Raw genomic sequence first — 17,707 nt, 5'->3', positions numbered from 1 at the left:
TGCGGTGAGCATTTTGTAATGTGTCTGAATATCAAATCACTAAGTAGTATACCTGAAACTAATATAATACCATATGTCAACTGTATTTCCATTTAAAATTTTTAAAGAGAGGAAAAAAAAAGGTATGAGTCTATAAAACACCCTCTAGAGGAAAAGGACTATTCAGAAGCACCCGCCACCAGTCATTTCCCCGGCCAGCCAGGGCACCAGAGCCACGTTGTCCTGCTAGAGGGACACCCTTGTGTCCTGCTGCGCTTATAAGTGCAGTGGCTGTAGGCATTCCTGTAGACAGGCCACAAGTTTCACTCCATGAGTCAGGGGATCACGCGACCAGCTAGAGGGGAAGTGAGAACTGCTCTCTTGAGCTTAGGCTCAGGCTGCCAGTCTGCTTTGCCCACCGCAAAAACCAGACTTTGCTAGCAAGTTTCAGACTCTCCAATAACTCAACACACCTAGGATCTACTTACAGCTTCTCTGTGCCTGACATCACACTGGAGACCAAGAGATGAATGAGATACAGACCCTGCCCTCACGCTCTCCAGAATATGTCGGGGGAGATGGAGACAGAATCAAGTGCTGATGGGACGAAAGGACAACATGCCAAAATATGAACATGGGCAAAATTTGTGGGAGCTCAGAAGATGTTCATGTAACACTACCAAGGCGGGCTCCATGAAAGAAGCAACACTAGGGTAGTTTTTTAGGGGAGGAAACCAGGAGACAGAGAAGGAAGACAAGAGTATCCAGACAAGGGAAGGAGACGTGCCAAGATTTCATGGGGATGAGAGGGAGTGTTCACGAAAGAGCATAGTAGTTGAAACATGGCATGAGGTCAGCAGTATGTTTCAACATGGCTAAGCTACAGTACCCAGTTATTCAATTAAACACTGACCGGGGGGCGGGGGGGGGGGGGTACCTGGGTAGTTCAGTCAGTTAAGCACTGACTTCAGCTCAGGTCACAATCTCACCATCCGTGGGTTTGAGCCCCGGGTCAGCTCTGTGCTGACAGCCTGGAGGCTGCTTCTGATTCTGTGTCTCCCTCTCTCTCTGCCTCTCCTTTACTCTCTCTTTCAAAAATAAATACACATTAAAAATTTTTTTAAAAAACACTGACCTAGGTGTTGCTGTAAAGATATTTTGTAGATGATTAATACCTATCATCAGTTGACTTTATGTAAAAGAGATTATCTTGGATTACCTGGGTGGGCCTGATCCAATCAGTTGAAAGGCTTTAAGAACAGAACTGAGTTTTCCCTGAAGAAGAAATTCCTCCTGTGGACCGCAGCATCAGCTGCTGCCTGAAAGTTTCCAACCTGCCATTCCTGATACCCTGACCTACAGATTTCAGACTTGTTTCCCCAGTCCCCACGGTCACATACACCAATCCTTGCAATAAATCTCTTCCTATGCTTCTGGCTCTGTGCCTCTGATGCAAGCCTGACCAAAGCACAAGGGAAGGATGGAAGGGTGAATGGATGAGGCAGGAAGGGCAAGACTGTGAAAGCCCAGTGCACAGAGTGATCACTTTATCCTAAAGGCAAATGATTCTCAACAATGTTCCCACTTGTATCAAGGGCTTGGAGAATAAAGGTGAGGGGAGGTGAAAAGCCAATCGATCAGTGCTTCTAGCCCCTGTATTAGTTCACTTTATGTTCAACCAGAGCATCTCTGCTTTTACCTGCTTCCCTGTAGGATTCCACTTGAAGGAAAGGATTTGCTTTGCAGGTTGGGAAGCAATGATGCAAGAAGCATTTCCAGAATGGACAGAATGGACAGCATGAGGAGCTCCACAAACATTCTTCAGAGTGAAACAACCATAACTGGTGAAAATCAAAAACAAAACAAAACAAATATTAAAGAGAGAGGAAATTGTCCTAAAGGCATACAACAAGTGAAGAAAGATTTATTCAAGAAAATCTCCTAACCTCAGTAAGAATATTGAGAGTCTGTGGCATTTAAGCCTTGACCCACTCCCTCCCTCCCCTCCCACACAGCCCTGTAAAACAGAAACTCTACTCTGAGGATGTGCAGTGAAGAAGATAGGATGCCCTTGTCCCCTGGCCCAGTCTATGACTATAGTTTCACCCCAGGAGGGGAAGACCACCAGCATTTCTCATTTCATCTGGCTCTATGTTGCAGAAGCTCTATTCTAGGCAAGTTTGGCCCATAGGTCTAAAGCTCTTTTCTTCCTCCCTATCTCTACTCTTAGGGCAGAAGCTCTCTCCAAGGCACAGCAGGTCGAGAATAGTGTGCTCTGAAGGCCCTCACCCCAGGTCACTCATAATGGGGGAATCCCATGCCAAGAAAGGAGGTTCTATGCCACAAGAAGGAGAAAAACAGGGACCACTGCCCCCACTCACTGCCCTACTCATAAAGAGAAGTCCTCTGAAAAAAGCATGCCACTGTCTCCAACACAGCTCCCGAGCAGTGGCATGGAGGTCCTACCCAGGGAGAGAGGCAGGCCATAAGAAAATAGCCCCAAAGGTCCCCCTAAGGTGATTGACTTTATTTGGAAGCCAGCATGGAAATTTCAACCTAAGGGTGCTGTCAGAAAAACAGTGGAGATTTTGGTGGTAAGCAAGTAAGAGGAGGATAGTAGCTTCATAAGAGCAACAAGCTAAGCTAAACTATAAACCAACTAGAAGTATACAGCAGAAACCAAGAAAGGTGACAGCTAAGGAAAGCTTTCCTAGGTTAAAACAAACTTCAAAGACAGGACTCAAAGACTACTGCTGTAAAGGGCCCAAATTTATTTGAATCTGACTATGAAGCAATTTATGCCCCAGGGAACTGTCAAAATCAACAGCAATCAGCCAGCACTTAGTGGAGGAAAATATTAGGATATAGTGCCAAAAGAGGCAGAAAACTTAGCAGATAGGGAGACACACAAAGAGAGAACGGCTAAAAAAAACCTTGTCATCCCAGCTTAAGAATACACAGACCCAAGGCTGTGACCTGAGGAGTGACAGCAGACCCCCCCACCCACCCACTGCAGAGGACATAGACTTCACTATAGAGACCAGCCAATAAAAAATAAACAATCAAATGACAGCAGCAGACACATAGACCAACCGAACAGAGAGTCCCGAAATAAACCCATATATACAGTCAATTAATCTGTAACAAGTGTGCCAAGAAAACACAATGGGGAAAAATAATCTCTTCAATAAATGATATGGGGAAAAGTGGATATTCACAAGCAAAACAATGAAAGTGAACCCTTACCTTACACCATATATATAATCAACTCAAAATAGATTAAAGATTTCAATATAAGTCCTGAGATGGTAACACGCCTAGAAGAAAACATAGGGAAAAAGCTCTTTAACACTGGGCTTGGCAATTATATTTGAATATGATACCACACAGACACACAGAAAAGCACAGGGCAACAAAAGCAAAAACAAACAAGTGAGACTACATCGTATTAAAACTCTGCTGCACAGGAAACAATGAACAAAATGAAACAACAACCAATCGATGGGAGAAAATATTTGCAAACCATATATCTGATAAGAATTTAATCTACAAAATATATAAGGAACTGATACAACTCAACTGCAAAGAAATAAACAAGCCAATTAAAAATGGGCAGGTGATCTGAATAACCATATTTTCAAAGACATACAAATGGCCAAAAGGTGCATGAAAAGGTACTGAACATCATTAATCATCAGGGAAATGCAAATCAAAACCTCGAGATACCACCTCACACTGGAAAGATGGCTGTTATCAAAAAGATAAGAGATAACAAGTGTTGGCCATGGTGTGGAGAAAAGGGAGCCCTTGTGCACTGTTGGTGGGAATGTAAATTGGTGCAGCAACTATGGAAAACAGTGTGGAGGCTCCTCAAAAAATTAAAAGTAGAACTACCATATTATCCACTTCTGGGTATATATCCAAAGGAAATGAAATCAGGGTCTCAAAGAGATATCTGCACTCCCATGTTTATTGCTGCATTATTCACAATGGCTAAGATTTGGACACAACCCAAGTGTCCGTCAATAGATGAATGTATGAAGAAAATATATGTGTGTGTATGTGTGTGAATGTATATGTGTGTTTGTGTGTGTGTGTGTGTGTGTGTGTGTATATATACACACACACACATTATTCATCCATTTAAAAAAAGGAAATCTTGCCATTTGCAACAACATCGATGACCCTGGAAGACATTATGCTCAATGAAATAAGCCAGACACAGAAAGCAAATACTGTATGATCTTACTTATGTGTAGAATCTAAAAAAGTCAAACTCAGAACCAGAGAGTAGAGCAGTGGTTCCCAGGGATCAGAGATGGGGAGACATTAGTCAAAAGGTATAAACTTCCAGTTATAAGATAAATAAGTTCTGGATATCTAATGTAGAGCATGGTGACTATAGTCAATGACATTGTACTGTATACTTAAAATGTGCTAATAGAATAGATCGTAAGTGATCTCACCACACCAAAAAAAAAAAAAAAGGAAGTTGTGAGCTGACAGATGTCTTAATGGTTTCATTGTGGTATGGTAATCATATCACAGTGTATCCATATATCGAAACCTCACATTGTATACCTTAAATATATACAATTTTTATCTATCAATTAAACCCTAATAAAGCTAGGGAAGGGAGGCACATACATACATACATACATACATAGCTAGCTTTCCTTCAAAAAGAAGTAAAATATTCAAGAATAAATTTAATCACAAAAAAAAGTACACTGAAAACTACAAAACATTATTGAAAGAAATCAGAAAAGACTTAAATAAATTGAAACATATCACATGTTCCTGGTTCAGAAGACTTAATATTAAGACAGCAATACCTTAGAGCGCCTGGGTGGCTCAGTCAGTTGAGCTCTGACTTCGGCTCAGGTCATGATCTCACAGTTTGTGAGTTCGAGCCCCACGTCAGGCTCTGTGCTGACAGCTTGGAGCCTAGAGCCTGCTTCGGATTCTGTGTCTCCCTCGCTCTCTGCCCCTCCCCTGCTTATACTCTGTCTCCCTCTCTCAAAAATAAACATTGGAAAAAAACCACAGCAATACTTCCCAAATTGATCTATAGCTTCAATATGATCTCTATCAAAATCACACCTTGCTTTTTTTCTTTTTTTGCAGAAATTGAGAAGTTGATCCTATAATTCATAAGAAAACGCAATGGACATAAAATAGCCTAAACATTCTTGAAAAATAAAGAACAAGGGTGAATTCGCACTTCCCAACTTCAAAACTTACTATAAAGTCACAGTAATCAAGACAGTATGGCACTGACATATGATATACATATTGGTCACTGGTACAAAAGTGAAAGTCCAGAAATAAATCCCTACACTTATGCTGAATTAATTTTTTTTACTAAGGTATATAAAGACAATTCAATGAAGAATCATGTTTTCAACAAATGCTGCCACAACTGGATATTCACGTGCAAAAGAATGAATTTGGATCCCTAAGCCACATCATGCATAAAAATTGACAAAATGGATCATAGATCTAAATGCAGAACTAAAAGTATAAAATTCTATGACAGGAACACAGGAGTAAATTTTTGTGACCTTAATATAGGCACCAGTCTCCTAGATGTGGTACTAACATCACAAGCAACAAAAGAAAAAATATGTATATAAATTGGGCTTACTCAAAATTAAAACCTTTTCTGCTTCAAATAGAACCACCAAAAAAAGTGAAAAGACAATCTACAGATGCAACAAAACATGTGCAAATAATATGGTCGACAAGGGACTTCTTTCCAGTATGCATGAACACTTGTGACTTAATAAAATAATTTGATAATGGGTCAAAAATCTGAATATACATTTCTTTAAAATGGACATACAAATGGGCAACAAGTGTTGCTCAACATCATTAGCCATTAGGGAAGTCCAAATAAAAACCACAGTGAGATATCACTTCACAGAGAATACAAAGTGTTGAAGAGTATGTGGAGAAAATGAAATCTTACAGACGGCTTATCGGTAAGCAATATGGTTACAGATGGCAGATGGTGCAGCCACTTTAGAAAGCAATCTGCATTTCCTCAAAATTAAGTTACCATATGATCCACCAATTTTACTCCTAGTTATCTCCCCAAGAGAAATGAAAAGATATGTCGACACAAAAAATTTATACACGATGCATAGCATTATTATTCACAATAGCCCAAAGTGGAAACAACTCAAATTTCCATCATCTGATGAATGGATAAACACAATATGGCATATCCATAAAATGGAATATTATTCAGCAATAAAAAGGAAGAAAATACTGACGCAGGCTGCAACAAGAATGGCTCTGAACATTGGAGATTTTTATGGTAAGCAATGAATAGGAGGACACCAGCTCCTTTTAAGCGAAAACAGTCACAAAAGGTGTGTATATTGTATGATTCTATTCATATGAAATGCCGGAATAAGCAAATCTATGGACAGAAAGTAGATTAGTGTTTGCCCTGGCTGGAAAGATGAGGGGGGGTAATGGGAAGTGACTGCTAATTGGGTGACAGAAATGTCCTAAAATGGATTGTAGTGATGGTCTCACAACTCCCTGAATATTACTAAACACCATTAAATTGTATACTTTAAATAAGCAAATTGTAGGGGAGCCCGGGTGGCTCAGTCAGTTGAGCGTCCGACTTCAGCTCAGGTCATGATCTCGCAGTTTGTGAGTTCGAGCCCCGCATCAGGCTCTGTGCTGACAGCTAAGAGCCTGGAGCCTGTTTCAGATTCTGTGTCTCCCTCTCTCTCTGCCCCTTCCCAGCTCATGCTCTGTCTCTGTCTCTCAAAAATGAATAAACGTTAAAAAAAATTTAAATGACCAAATTGTATAGTATACTAATTACATCCCAGTAATGCTACAGGGAAATAACTCTGGCTAGAGAATTGGAGGGAGGGGGCAGTTAGGCTACACGTTGTTATAATCTGTGTAGGAGACGCTGAAAGCCTAAACTGGGGCAGAGACAGTAAAGACAAGATGTAGGAATATTTTGGAAACTACCCCACGATGGCAAAGTTTCCATGAAACCAACATTCCATGTTTTGCATGACAGTAAATGGCATGAGTATAAATTTCTCTAGTCCACGGGAAGGAAAGTAGCTTCAAAACATGTTACAAACGTCTCAAAATGTTCATACAGTTTGGTCCATTTCTAAATCCCTATCTTAAGAAAAACTTTTTAAAATGTTTTAAGCACCAAATATGTACTATAGCAATTAATGAGGGAAATCAGCCTAAATGCTCAATAATAGCAGACTAATTAAAAGAAATAGTGGTATATAATTAAATATTATGCAGTCATTAAAAGATTTAAGAAGTAAAATTACATAGGAAAATACATGCTATAATATTAAGGAAAATCCAAATATGACTAATCACACACAATGGTGTGGTCCTGGTGGTGCAAAAATGTGCAACGTTACTTTTTCCACACATTATGAATTTTGTTTCTATATCAATGTTTTCTCTGATTTCTACCACATATTACTTCTGTCCGAAAGAAGTATACTGTATGTAGTTTTCAAAGAAAAACAACAGCCATTTTGTTCTTAGATTTGAAGTGCAATTCCACGGCCATCCTTCCCACCGTGCCCAGGGTTTCCTGGAGCCCGTCTCTTGCCTGGCAGGGGTTGGATCCCACTTCTATCCCAGGGCTATTTCCATCTACTCATCTCAGCTGCGCCCATTCTTTCATGTCCTACTATTCGATTCCCAGAGAATCCCTCCAGTGCCTTTCCATGAATAGAGCCAGTCCCACTGAAATGTGCCCTGTAGAAAGTGGACTGGCAGGTACCCTGCCTCTGCTCAGAGTGGCGATCCTGCCAGGCAGAGGAGGAAGCAGGATTTGCCACCAGGTGGAGCCCGGGTCCCCAGAAATGGGGAGCCTGCCTCTTTGCACGTCCCCAACAGAAAGCACAAAGCAGGGGACTTGACACACCCACCACCTCACATGGAATGAACTTCTATTTTAATCTGGTTCAGCTCATTACTGAATGTGTAGCACGGGCAGGTTCAGTTCTGAAGTTGGCGGAGCGGGGGTCGTGGGGGGCAGGATGGCAGGAATGAGATGTGGGGGAGGTGCAGGCGAATGCAGAAGACCTATAAGATCAGGTCTCAGCAGTAGGAAAGCTGACCACCCATGGGAAGCTTCCCTCGAGAACACAAAGCCTTCTACTCATCTCTTTCAGGCCTCTGCTCACCGCCAGTTAGAAAGTCGACCAATTTACTCCGCTCAGCAGCCCGCTTCCCAGGTGCCGGCCCTCACGCCTGGAACATTCTTGCTGTGGAGTCCACATCTTTCTCCCTAGGACTCCCAGCCAGTGGTCCACACCTATGAGCCACCTCCAGACAAGCCTAACTCCTTCCCCACCATACCCCAGCCTCCTGGCCCCCAAACCTCTTCCCAAGACCTCCTCCAGACAACGCCCAGGTGTTCAGATTTGCGTTTTCTTGTCCTAGCCTCCCTCTCTCTGCCCTGCTTCCCACTGTACACGGACAACTCTGGGCCTGAGAGCGGCTGGCATCTGACTCACCTCGGTGCCCACCTGCACCTTGCCCGGAGTGACATTCAGCCAAGACCGTGGAGGAAGCCACAGCTGACTGAAGTCTCTGCGTTCCAGATTCCACGCTTCAGTATCAGCTCAGGTGGGGCTTCCTCCAGGAAGCCTGCCTGACTCCCCAGGTGAGTCCCGCTTCCCGGTGTAGATTCCCAAAGCACCTCTGGTCTAAGAAACCACGGAATACGGGTAATCGCCCGAGCCACACTGGGAACTTGGTGAGAGCAGGGACTGTAAGTCTCCTCTTCTGGGGGTCCCGGGAGCCCAACCCTAGGGCCTTCCGGGAGCCTGGCGCGGAGGCAAGCTGAGGAAGGAAGGGTGAAGGGTGAAAACAGGGAATAGGAGACTGAGTGAGTGCATGCACCTATGCCTGGGTAAGGGGATGGCAGCTGAGGTTGCCCGGGGCCCCAGACTGCTAAAACGGGCACCAAACCAACTGGGTGCGAAAGCAGGAATGCGCGACCCCTACAGTGTCCGCGGCGGGTCGCGAGGCGTAGAGCGTCAGGGGCGGGGCGGAGTGGGGGCGGGGCCGGGGGGGGGGTCGGCGCTTGCAGGGGGGCGGGGCCGGGCGGGGGAAGAGGCTGCTGCGCGGGTCCCGGCGAGGTGCCGACGCGCGTGGACCGCGGCACCCCGGCTCTTGGCGCTCGCGGCCCTCCGCCATGCCCTCCTACACGGTCACCGTGGCCACCGGCAGCCAGTGGTTCGCTGGCACCGACGACTACATCTACCTCAGCCTCGTGGGCTCCGCGGGCTGCAGCGAGAAGCACCTGCTGGACAAGCCCTTCTACAACGACTTCGAGCGCGGCGCGGTGAGGAAGCGCGGCTGGGACCGGGCTGGGGACACCCTGGACCCGTCGGGGTGGGGTGGGGCCGTGACCGAGGCAGGGGGCGGGGGCGGGCTCCCGAGACCCGTTGGGGCGGTAGGGCCCGGGCTTGGGGAGTGTCCAGGACCCCGTCGGGACGGCTGGGACCCAAGTTCGGGGTGGGAGGCTTTGCAGAGTGAGGTCTGTAGGGCGCCGCGCTTCTCCCCTGGGAGCAGGAGAAGGTGCAAGGTCTGCTCTCCATTTCACAAATAGGTACCCCGAGGCTGTGAGAGGTCCCTAACTGGGCAAGTCCTGTGGGCAGCATTACTTGTGCCCCACTTCGTAGGGCTCCTTCCACAGGTCGTGGGGTGGGGTTGGAGAGTCGTGCGGGTCCTTGCCCGGCTGTGACGCCCAGATGGCACCTCGGAGCAGCCTCAAGCTGTGGTGAGAAAGCACAGGTCTGGGGGTTCAGAGGCTGGGTTGAATCTGACTGCTAGTTCACTCTGCCCCCTCACTGGGCCTCAGTTTCCCCAAATGTCAAATGGAAGGGATGACTTCAGGCTGGTCTAGGAATCTGGGTGAACCCAAGCCCAGCTGGTGGCCCAGAGTGATACTAGCAGCTGTCTTCACACCTGAGTAGCTCACATCCTCAGGACAGGTCCCCACAGGAAATCAGAAGGAAGGAACATGAGAACTTTTGCAACCTGGAGATCGTCTGACTCCCAAAAGAGTATACACTAGGGAACACTTCCACCCCAAGTGTGAGGGCTCAGTGCAAGAGGAAGGAGGGCTTCTCCTCTCCCCTTCTCAGTAGATACCCTGGAGCTGTGGGAGTCCACGGAGCAAAGGGAGCCCTGTGTACTGTACCTTGTGTCTGTAGTACTGAGTGCTATATAAGGCCCCATTTAGAAGCCAGCTCTTGACGCTGACCTGGGCGTGAACTGCAGCCCTGTGGCTTTGTCCGTGAGCATGGCAGGTCATGGTCCTTACCGAGCATTTAGTGACTCTCCCAGTCCACTGCCAAGTGCATAGGAAATGTTCACTGTATGATTATTGTGACAGTCCCAACATGCTGCAAGTAGGTACCCAAGGAATGTTCCCTTCCATCACCCACCAGTTTCTGAACTGGACCAAAAAGATTCAGACTTCACAAAGTTGTCTTTTTCACCACTTAGTTGATTATTAGGTTGAACCATATGAAAGTGCTCATAGTTGACAATTTTGAATAAACAAAGCTGGGAATTTCATATGGTTCAACTAAATACTTCTTGGATAAAATTGATGAGTTCAGTTTTAGGCCTGTAGAGGCTAAAGTACGTAAATAATATTCCACTTCTTTTCCCAACTCCAAACTCAAAGTGGGCTTGATTCCTATCCAGGAGCCTCAGAACCTTGGGATAAGCCAACTTGGCACTTAGCCAAGTTCAGCATGTTAGCCTGGCTCAATTTCCCTTCAGGAAAAGTGAAGTGTTGAGTATAAAAACAACCATCTATTGTTTGGTTTCCCCCGTTAGGGAACTGGCCCTGGGGACAGTGGTATAGGAGGACTAATGAGACATCCATTTGGAAAGATGACAGCTGCCATTTCTGAAGCACCTTCATTTATTTCCGTTAGTTCATGGATTCCCCTAACACCTCAGGAAGGAAGACAGGGGACAGACTACCCCCCCCCCCCTTAATAGGCAGGTCGCAGTGGGCTCCATTGTCTTCTACACACACACACACACACACACACACACACACACACACACACATATACACATACAGCCCTGCCGCACAGGGCACCCCATGTGTGGCTTCTCCCAGGAGGAGACACTGTGGTGTGGCCAGAACAGGGTCATTGGAAGAGGGGTGAAAGCACTGTTCTGTTCATTATCGTCACCTTGGGAATTCATTCAAATGCCTCTATGACTAAACACTTCAGTGAGAGTCCCAGAAGCAAATTTCAGGAGAGGTTTGCGTGTCCCATTTCCATCAGGGTGAGAGAGGGTGAGCTGGGAGGGGCTGCGGTGCTACAGGGGAATCTGCTGGCTCCTAAAGTCTCTTTGAAAAAATCCACTTTTGAGAAAGTTCCTGTTGATGCAAAGTTACTCCACACTTTCTTGCACAGTCCAGAGCTACTTCCTCATTCTCCAGCTAGTGTCTCTTTAAGGACAGGCTGTCCCTATTGGGTAAAGGTAAAAAAGAAACCTTAGAGAAAATACTTGCTGAGAAGAATCGGCCTTCCCATTTTACTTGGAAAAGTGCTCCTATCATTATGGTTAACAACAATAACAACAACAACCATGAAGGCAGTGGATTCAGTCATTTCCAGGTCTTTGGCAGGTGAACTCCCACACTCCTCTATGCACAGTGCAGTCAAATGATAAGACTGATTTTGTTGTCAATAAATTGAGTTGCAGATTCCCAGTTATTCTCATCAGAGTTCTACATACCGATCCAGGTCAGGACTGGGAATTGAAGCCCTCTCCAAAGGGGAGGTTCTCCCTTAAATGGTCACACCCTCAGTGGCTCCCCACTGCCTGCCTGGGAAAGCCCAGACCATGGACCCAAACAGCCCAGAGACTGGCTGCCCCTCCATGTCTCTCTTGTTCTCTGGGGAGCAAATATCTGAGTGAAAATGGGAGGCTCACTTGCAAGTCAGTCTGCACAGATGCACGCCATCCCAGAGCACCTGCCAGTCACTTGGCCAGTCACTGCCAGTCACAGCGATGCCAAGAAAATCAGACAATCAGTTCCCACTACATTTGTGGCACAGCAGAAGGTTGAGGCTGGTCTTGCTGCTAGAAGGTGCCATTGCAGGCCATGTGCAGACTACCAGCCCGCCAGCTCCCCGGGACCGAGCAGCTCAGTGCCGTGTGCTGGCAGGCTCCAGATTCTAGGAGATGGGCAGGCACAGTGGCCGTGCTGGGCAACCCTTCCATGGCTTTTGGGGTGATCTGTGTATCTGTGGCCCTGATGACAGAGGGAGAGAAAGGAAGAGGGTTCAAGCGGTGCATTGGGTGTTCTACAGGCCGCAGGTTTGGGAAGCCCTGGACTCGGTGCCTCCCAAGGTACTTTCTAAGCCAGATTTCACCAATCCTTGAACTTTTCCCTCGATGGAAGAATCTAGAGTTCTCTGTGTGATAGTGAGGTAAATGGAGGGGAAAGGTGTTCATCCTGCATGTGACCCCATGCGTCTCTATTTCCACCCTCCTCCCACCAAACTGCCAGAGGAACCCCAGGAGGACTTCCTAAGAGGAATGGGAAGTTGGATATTTTCAGCAAGCCTCTTGGCTCTGAGCACAGTGAGCAGCTCACATATTGTGGTTACCAAAGATGCCAGACGCTTGTGGTTAGAAAGCAGAAGCCTCCTCCCTGTTCCCTGTGGCTTGGGCCAGGCCTTTGTGCTGGGATGGCACATCTTGGTCCCTAAGAGGTGTGCAAGCTCATCTGTGCTGCCAGAAATCACTGTCCTGCAGGTGAAAGAACCCCTCTACCGCACAGTGTGTCTTGTGGGAGAGCAGAATCCACAGGCAGGGTCCCAGAGGGCACTGACTCCCAGGCCTGCCTGAGGTCTGTATTGCAGTGTGCTAATGCCTGCGAAGAAGCCAGGAGGCCCCGGGGTGTAGGGTTGGCAGAGGAGTCCCAGTTAGGGGCTGGATCATCTGAAGAGCTGCGAGGAGAGGAAAAGAAGGGCACAGCTCTTTTGGGGTGGCTTCTGGGGGTGAGAGAGAATAGAGACCCCCCCTGAGCTGAGGCATGAGTGGGCTAGCAGGAAGGTTCTGGTGGGACAAGAGGCCCAGTGTCCATTTGGAGAAGCAGAGTGGGCACTGAGTGACCCGCAACTGGACATCTATAGGGCCCACCCCCCACTCCAGGCCTCACTTGCCAGGGAGATCGTTAGAGACCTCAGCTCTCCCCTGGAGCCAAGACAGAAATTCCCACCAAACACTGGGAGTGGGCAGTGTGGGGCAGAGGGCAAGGCCAGCCTATGTGACAGGGAAGCTCAGTCAGCCCCAGTCTTGAGGTCATACTCTAGCTCCAAAGTGACTGACCATGGGCCTCAGCAAATTGCTTTACTCCCTGAAGCTCTGTTTCTTCACCCAGCAAGGGGGGATAATGCCTAGCTTGCCCGACCATTGAGAAATCCAAATGACATGATGCCTGAGGGACTCCTTTCTCTAAGGGTACAGGCAACTGGCTGCTGTATGCATCAGAGCGAACCGGTCCTCCCTTCTGGACTCCTGAGGTCACTGCCTGTGAGCAGGTGTGAGCTAGCATGGGCTCCTTCACTGCGGCCCATCCCTGACTACACACAGCAAATTGAGTAGCCAGGAGTAGATGTGGGAGGAAGAAATTGAGCCCATGAGCTCACATCTCTTGGCTCAAAACCAGGAGAGAATTCCTGAGGGTAGAAGAAGGGCCGTGAGGCATTTTTGTTGTTGGCATTGCAGGCCAAGGAAAGGGAAGTCAGCATGCGGTGAGGCCTGGGCCCGGACAGCTGCTCCAGAGAAGTGGCTTTTCTGTGGCTCCAAGGGGCTGGCGGGGGCTGACAGTGTCTGTGGTATTGATGGCAGGGGTAGCAGGGAGAGGACGGCCATTCTAAAGTAAGAGGGGTCATGAACACCTGAGGCGGACACTGTCTTGGGAGGGACAAGCCCAGCACCTTGGAATAAAAAAGGAAGGGAGTTGGGGCCAAAGAAGCCTCTCCGGGACCGTGTGATTCTCAGACGGAGGGCTAGATGTCCAGCTGGGGGTGGTAGCCGAGGAAGAGATGGAGCAGCTTCTCTGAGGGAGGGGACAGTGGAGTCTCCAGTCGCTGTGGCCCAGTGACCCACAGATGCCCTAGGATGGCGTGCATCTAGGCAACTTCGCTTGCAAGTGAGCCTCCCCATTTTCACTCAGTTGTTTGCTCCCCGGAGAACAAGAGAGACGTGGGGTGGCTGTGCCAGAAAGATCTGGGTTAGAATTCCATCTCTGACAATGAATAGCTGACCTGGGATTTAGTAAGCCTCAGTCTCTTCATCGGTGACACGGTCATGACAGCCCTCGTCCTGACATCGTTAGGAGGGTCTATAGCAATCGTCAGCAAGCTATTTGCGAGCTGCAGAGGGCTGCCCTTCGTGCGAGGGCCAGTGTGCCCCCTGCAGCCCTGTCGGGTGGAAAGGCTAGCAGCCCCCCTGCCCTCATCATGAGCAGGGCAGCTGAAGAAGCCCCTCACCGGGCACGGCCCAGCAGAGGGCACCCCTGCCTGGAGCCTCCGTCTCCTCTGAGCCGCGTGCAGATCACAGAACGTCCTTCTCTGAGCAGCGCCGTCCATCGCTTACTCACCAGACCTCCATCTCCATAAGGGCAGAACCCAGGACTTGCCTCTGTCTCCCCGGGTGCAGCACGGAGCCTTACCGAGGGCAAGCATTCGGCAGACATCTAGGCTGATGATACAAAGGCTCAGGAACCCCAGACAACCTCATTCGCCTTTTTTTTTTTATCCTCTCAGGTGGATTCTTACGACGTGACAGTGGATGAAGAACTGGGTGACATCCAGCTGGTCAAAATCGAGAAGCGCAAGTACTGGCTCCATGATGACTGGTACCTGAAGTATATCACGCTGAAGACGCCCTGCGGGGATTACATCGAGTTCCCTTGCTACCGCTGGATCACCGGCGAGGGCGAGATTGTCCTGAGAGATGGACGCGGTGAGTGGCCCAGGCCCCTTCCACTTCCTGAGCTTCCCAGGAACTCCTTCCTCAAAGGAATGTTTTCGTAGGAATAATGATAGCGCCGCTGTGTGCCTCCGTGTGCCTGCGGAGGTGCGACCTTCCTCAGGGTGCTAATAAGCCCCGTGCTAAGAGGGTGCAGGGAGAGGCCCCCAGCCACATGCTCAGCAGTGTCCTCCCTCTGGGCTACAGTCCTTCGGGGGCAAGCTTATGACCCCCTTTTTGTCAGAGGGTAACTACAGTCCCTAGTAGCAAATACCTGTGGGACATCCCCCTAGAGGGGCCGCTCTCCAGGTAAGTTCTCCAGTCCTCTCTGTGAGGTCACAGTGGGGCACGGGCTCCAGGGCAACACGCATAGGCCTGGGAAGGGAAGAAGTCGACCAGGAGTGCCCCGAGTGGCAGCCTAGAGGGGCCATGGCCAGGCCTGGTGGTCACGGTCACCAGTTGTTAAACCTAAAGTCCCACATTTTGCTAAAAAGAGAAAAGTACCTAAAGTCGGCCCTCTTAAGCAAGACCCTCGAACGTGCCAATCTGGCACTTCCTCGGGAGACCACTCCCCATAAGAGACGGGCAGATGGCCTGGTGTGGAGGAGCAGAGAGAGGAACAGATGGCAGAAGTCAGCTGAGGCCACTCTGTCCCTCGGAATGGCTCCCCATTGTGCACTAACCTGTAAGCGTGTGGGAGTCAAATCCATGCCTCGGCAAAGTTCTATCTGACTTCACGTTGTGGCCCTTCAGTTTGTCCACTCTTTAAACCCAGAATAAGATGTCTCCAAAGCTGTGCACCACTAGAAAAGTGAGGGGGAACACAGGTGCAGTGACTTCCCCTTCACAGAGGTCCGGCAGGGTAGGCAAAATGGAAGTGATGATTAACCCCATTTTTTGGCTAAGAAAATCAAGACAGAGGAGGAAAAAGTTCTCTACCTAGTGTTCTTAAACTGCCAGGCCATGTCCCTTTCTTTCTTTCTTTCTTTCTTTCTTTCTTTCTTTCTTTCTTTCTTTCAGAGAGAGAGAGAGAGTGAGCAGGGGAGAGGGGCAGAGGGAGAGAGAGAATTTTAAACAGACTCCATGCTCAGTGTGGAGACCAACACAGGGCTCGATCCCACCACGCTGGGATCATGACCTCAGCCAAAATCAAGAGTCGGACGCTCAACCAACTGAGTCACCCAGGCGCCCCCTCCCATTGTTTCTGACATGGAATTTAAGAAACCAATTTCCAAAAATATTTCTGAACGGAATGATTGGAGCTAGAAAGATTTTTGTTCCCTGACCTCACAGAAAAAAAAAAATCACCAAATTCACTCTGTCTTGTGGCCAGAATGTGAACAGTTGTGGGCAGGGCACTTCTCTTTCTCTAGTATCAGAAAAACACTAGCTCCAAGTCTCTCCCCTGCCCCTCCCACCAGGGGTCTTGGTTGTGCGGTCCTTCTCCCCACAGACCCCGCATCCCTTTCTAGCAAAAAACATATGGCACATTCAAATGAGGATGTTTAGAAAAGTATAGGCTAGGAGGCCTGGGTGGCTCAGTCGGTTAAGCATCTGGCTCTTGACTTCAGCTCAGGTCATGATGTCACAATTTGTGGGTTCAAGCACCACATCAGGCTCTCTGCTGACAGCACGGAGCCTGCTTGGAATTCTCTCTGTCTCTCCCCCTCCCCTGCTCATGCTCTCTCTCTCTCCCTCCCTCTCTCTCTCAAAGTAAATAAATAAACATAAAAAAAGAAAGGTGTAGGCCAAACTTGGTTTACTCTGTGTATTAGTTTCTAGGACTGCCATAACAAATTACCACAAACTGGGAAGCCTTCAAAAAATATACGTTGAATTTTTTTTTTAATATTTAGAATTTATGGGTTTGGGATGAATTATTTCAAAATTGATTGTATTGAGACTTCCTAGGTGGTGACTATAGTTGATAATACCATACTGTATATTTGAAAGTTGCTAAGAGGACAGATCTTAAAAGTTCTCATCAGGGGAGGTGGGCGGGGGATGGGTGAGATAGGTGATGGGGATTAAGGAATGCGCTTGCTGTGATGAGCACGGGGTAATGTGTGGAAGTGTTGAATCACTACATTGTACACCTGAAACTAATGTTACACTGTTCAGTGGAGTGAAAATAAAAATTTAAAAGTTCTCATCACAAGAAAAAACAAAGAAAGAAAGATGTAGACCATTAGCACTGCCAGTCCTGGTGGGGTGAGGGGAGGGGAAGAATGCCAGAATAATCCAGATGGGGAGTGTCCTAGAGACAGAGCCCCCTTGGGAGTAGCTGTGGCCCCTAGTAGAGATGCAGACAGCAGGGAGACACTACGAGAGGACCTGGGGAATAAATGTCCTCTCCTCACTCTCCAGTGCCCTCCTCTCTCTGGTCAGGGCTCCCAGGGGCTGAACCCAACTCAAAGCCCATTGATGCAATTCATTCAAATCGAGGACAAGATCAGGGACCTTCAGGGACAGGATGAGGTGAAGGGTAGATTCTGAAGAGGCACATGGAAGCTGCCCATCCAGCATGTTTCACTTATCAGTTGCTGTGTAACAATCTCTGTGGATTTAAACAGCCATTTCATTTTTTCATCATGGGATGGAAATTTGGGAAAGGTTCAGCTGGGTGGGTTGTCTGTGAGCCACGAAGCATCAACTGAGGACGATGGGCTAGAAGGCTCCCTTT

The 17,707-nt window shown here is 47.9% G+C and overlaps 2 protein-coding genes and 1 long non-coding RNA gene across 3 annotated transcripts in view; 1 reads left to right on the top strand and 2 right to left on the bottom strand.

Annotated features, from left to right (window-relative positions):
- The window catches only part of LOC122202391 (olfactory receptor 13A1), a 46,249-nt gene extending 44,491 nt beyond the window's left edge, over positions 1-1,758 (bottom strand). Inside the window, exon 1 of the mRNA XM_042908750.1 lies at positions 1,679-1,758. The gene's annotated coding sequence lies outside the window, so the exon portion shown is untranslated. The remainder of the gene's footprint in view (positions 1-1,678) is intronic.
- Positions 1,759-9,122: 7,364 nt separating this feature from the next.
- The window catches only part of ALOX5 (arachidonate 5-lipoxygenase), a 49,695-nt gene continuing 41,110 nt past the window's right edge, over positions 9,123-17,707 (top strand). Inside the window, exons 1-2 of the mRNA XM_042907587.1 lie at positions 9,123-9,346; positions 14,820-15,018. Coding sequence (XP_042763521.1) covers positions 9,197-9,346; positions 14,820-15,018 — 349 coding nt within the window. The 5' untranslated portion in view covers positions 9,123-9,196. The remainder of the gene's footprint in view (positions 9,347-14,819; positions 15,019-17,707) is intronic.
- On the bottom strand, positions 13,374-16,032 carry LOC122201697. The gene is made up of 2 exons (XR_006194306.1): positions 15,708-16,032; positions 13,374-15,399 (listed from the first exon to the last, which is right to left on the bottom strand). It is a non-coding gene; the product is annotated as an uncharacterized LOC122201697 (long non-coding RNA).

The sequence above is a fragment of the Panthera leo genome, chromosome D2, assembly GCF_018350215.1.
Source record: "Panthera leo isolate Ple1 chromosome D2, P.leo_Ple1_pat1.1, whole genome shotgun sequence".
Taxonomy (NCBI): Eukaryota; Metazoa; Chordata; class Mammalia; order Carnivora; family Felidae; genus Panthera; species Panthera leo.
Note: the sequence above shows the minus strand (reverse complement) of the source record. Positions and strands in the feature narration are given on the sequence as shown.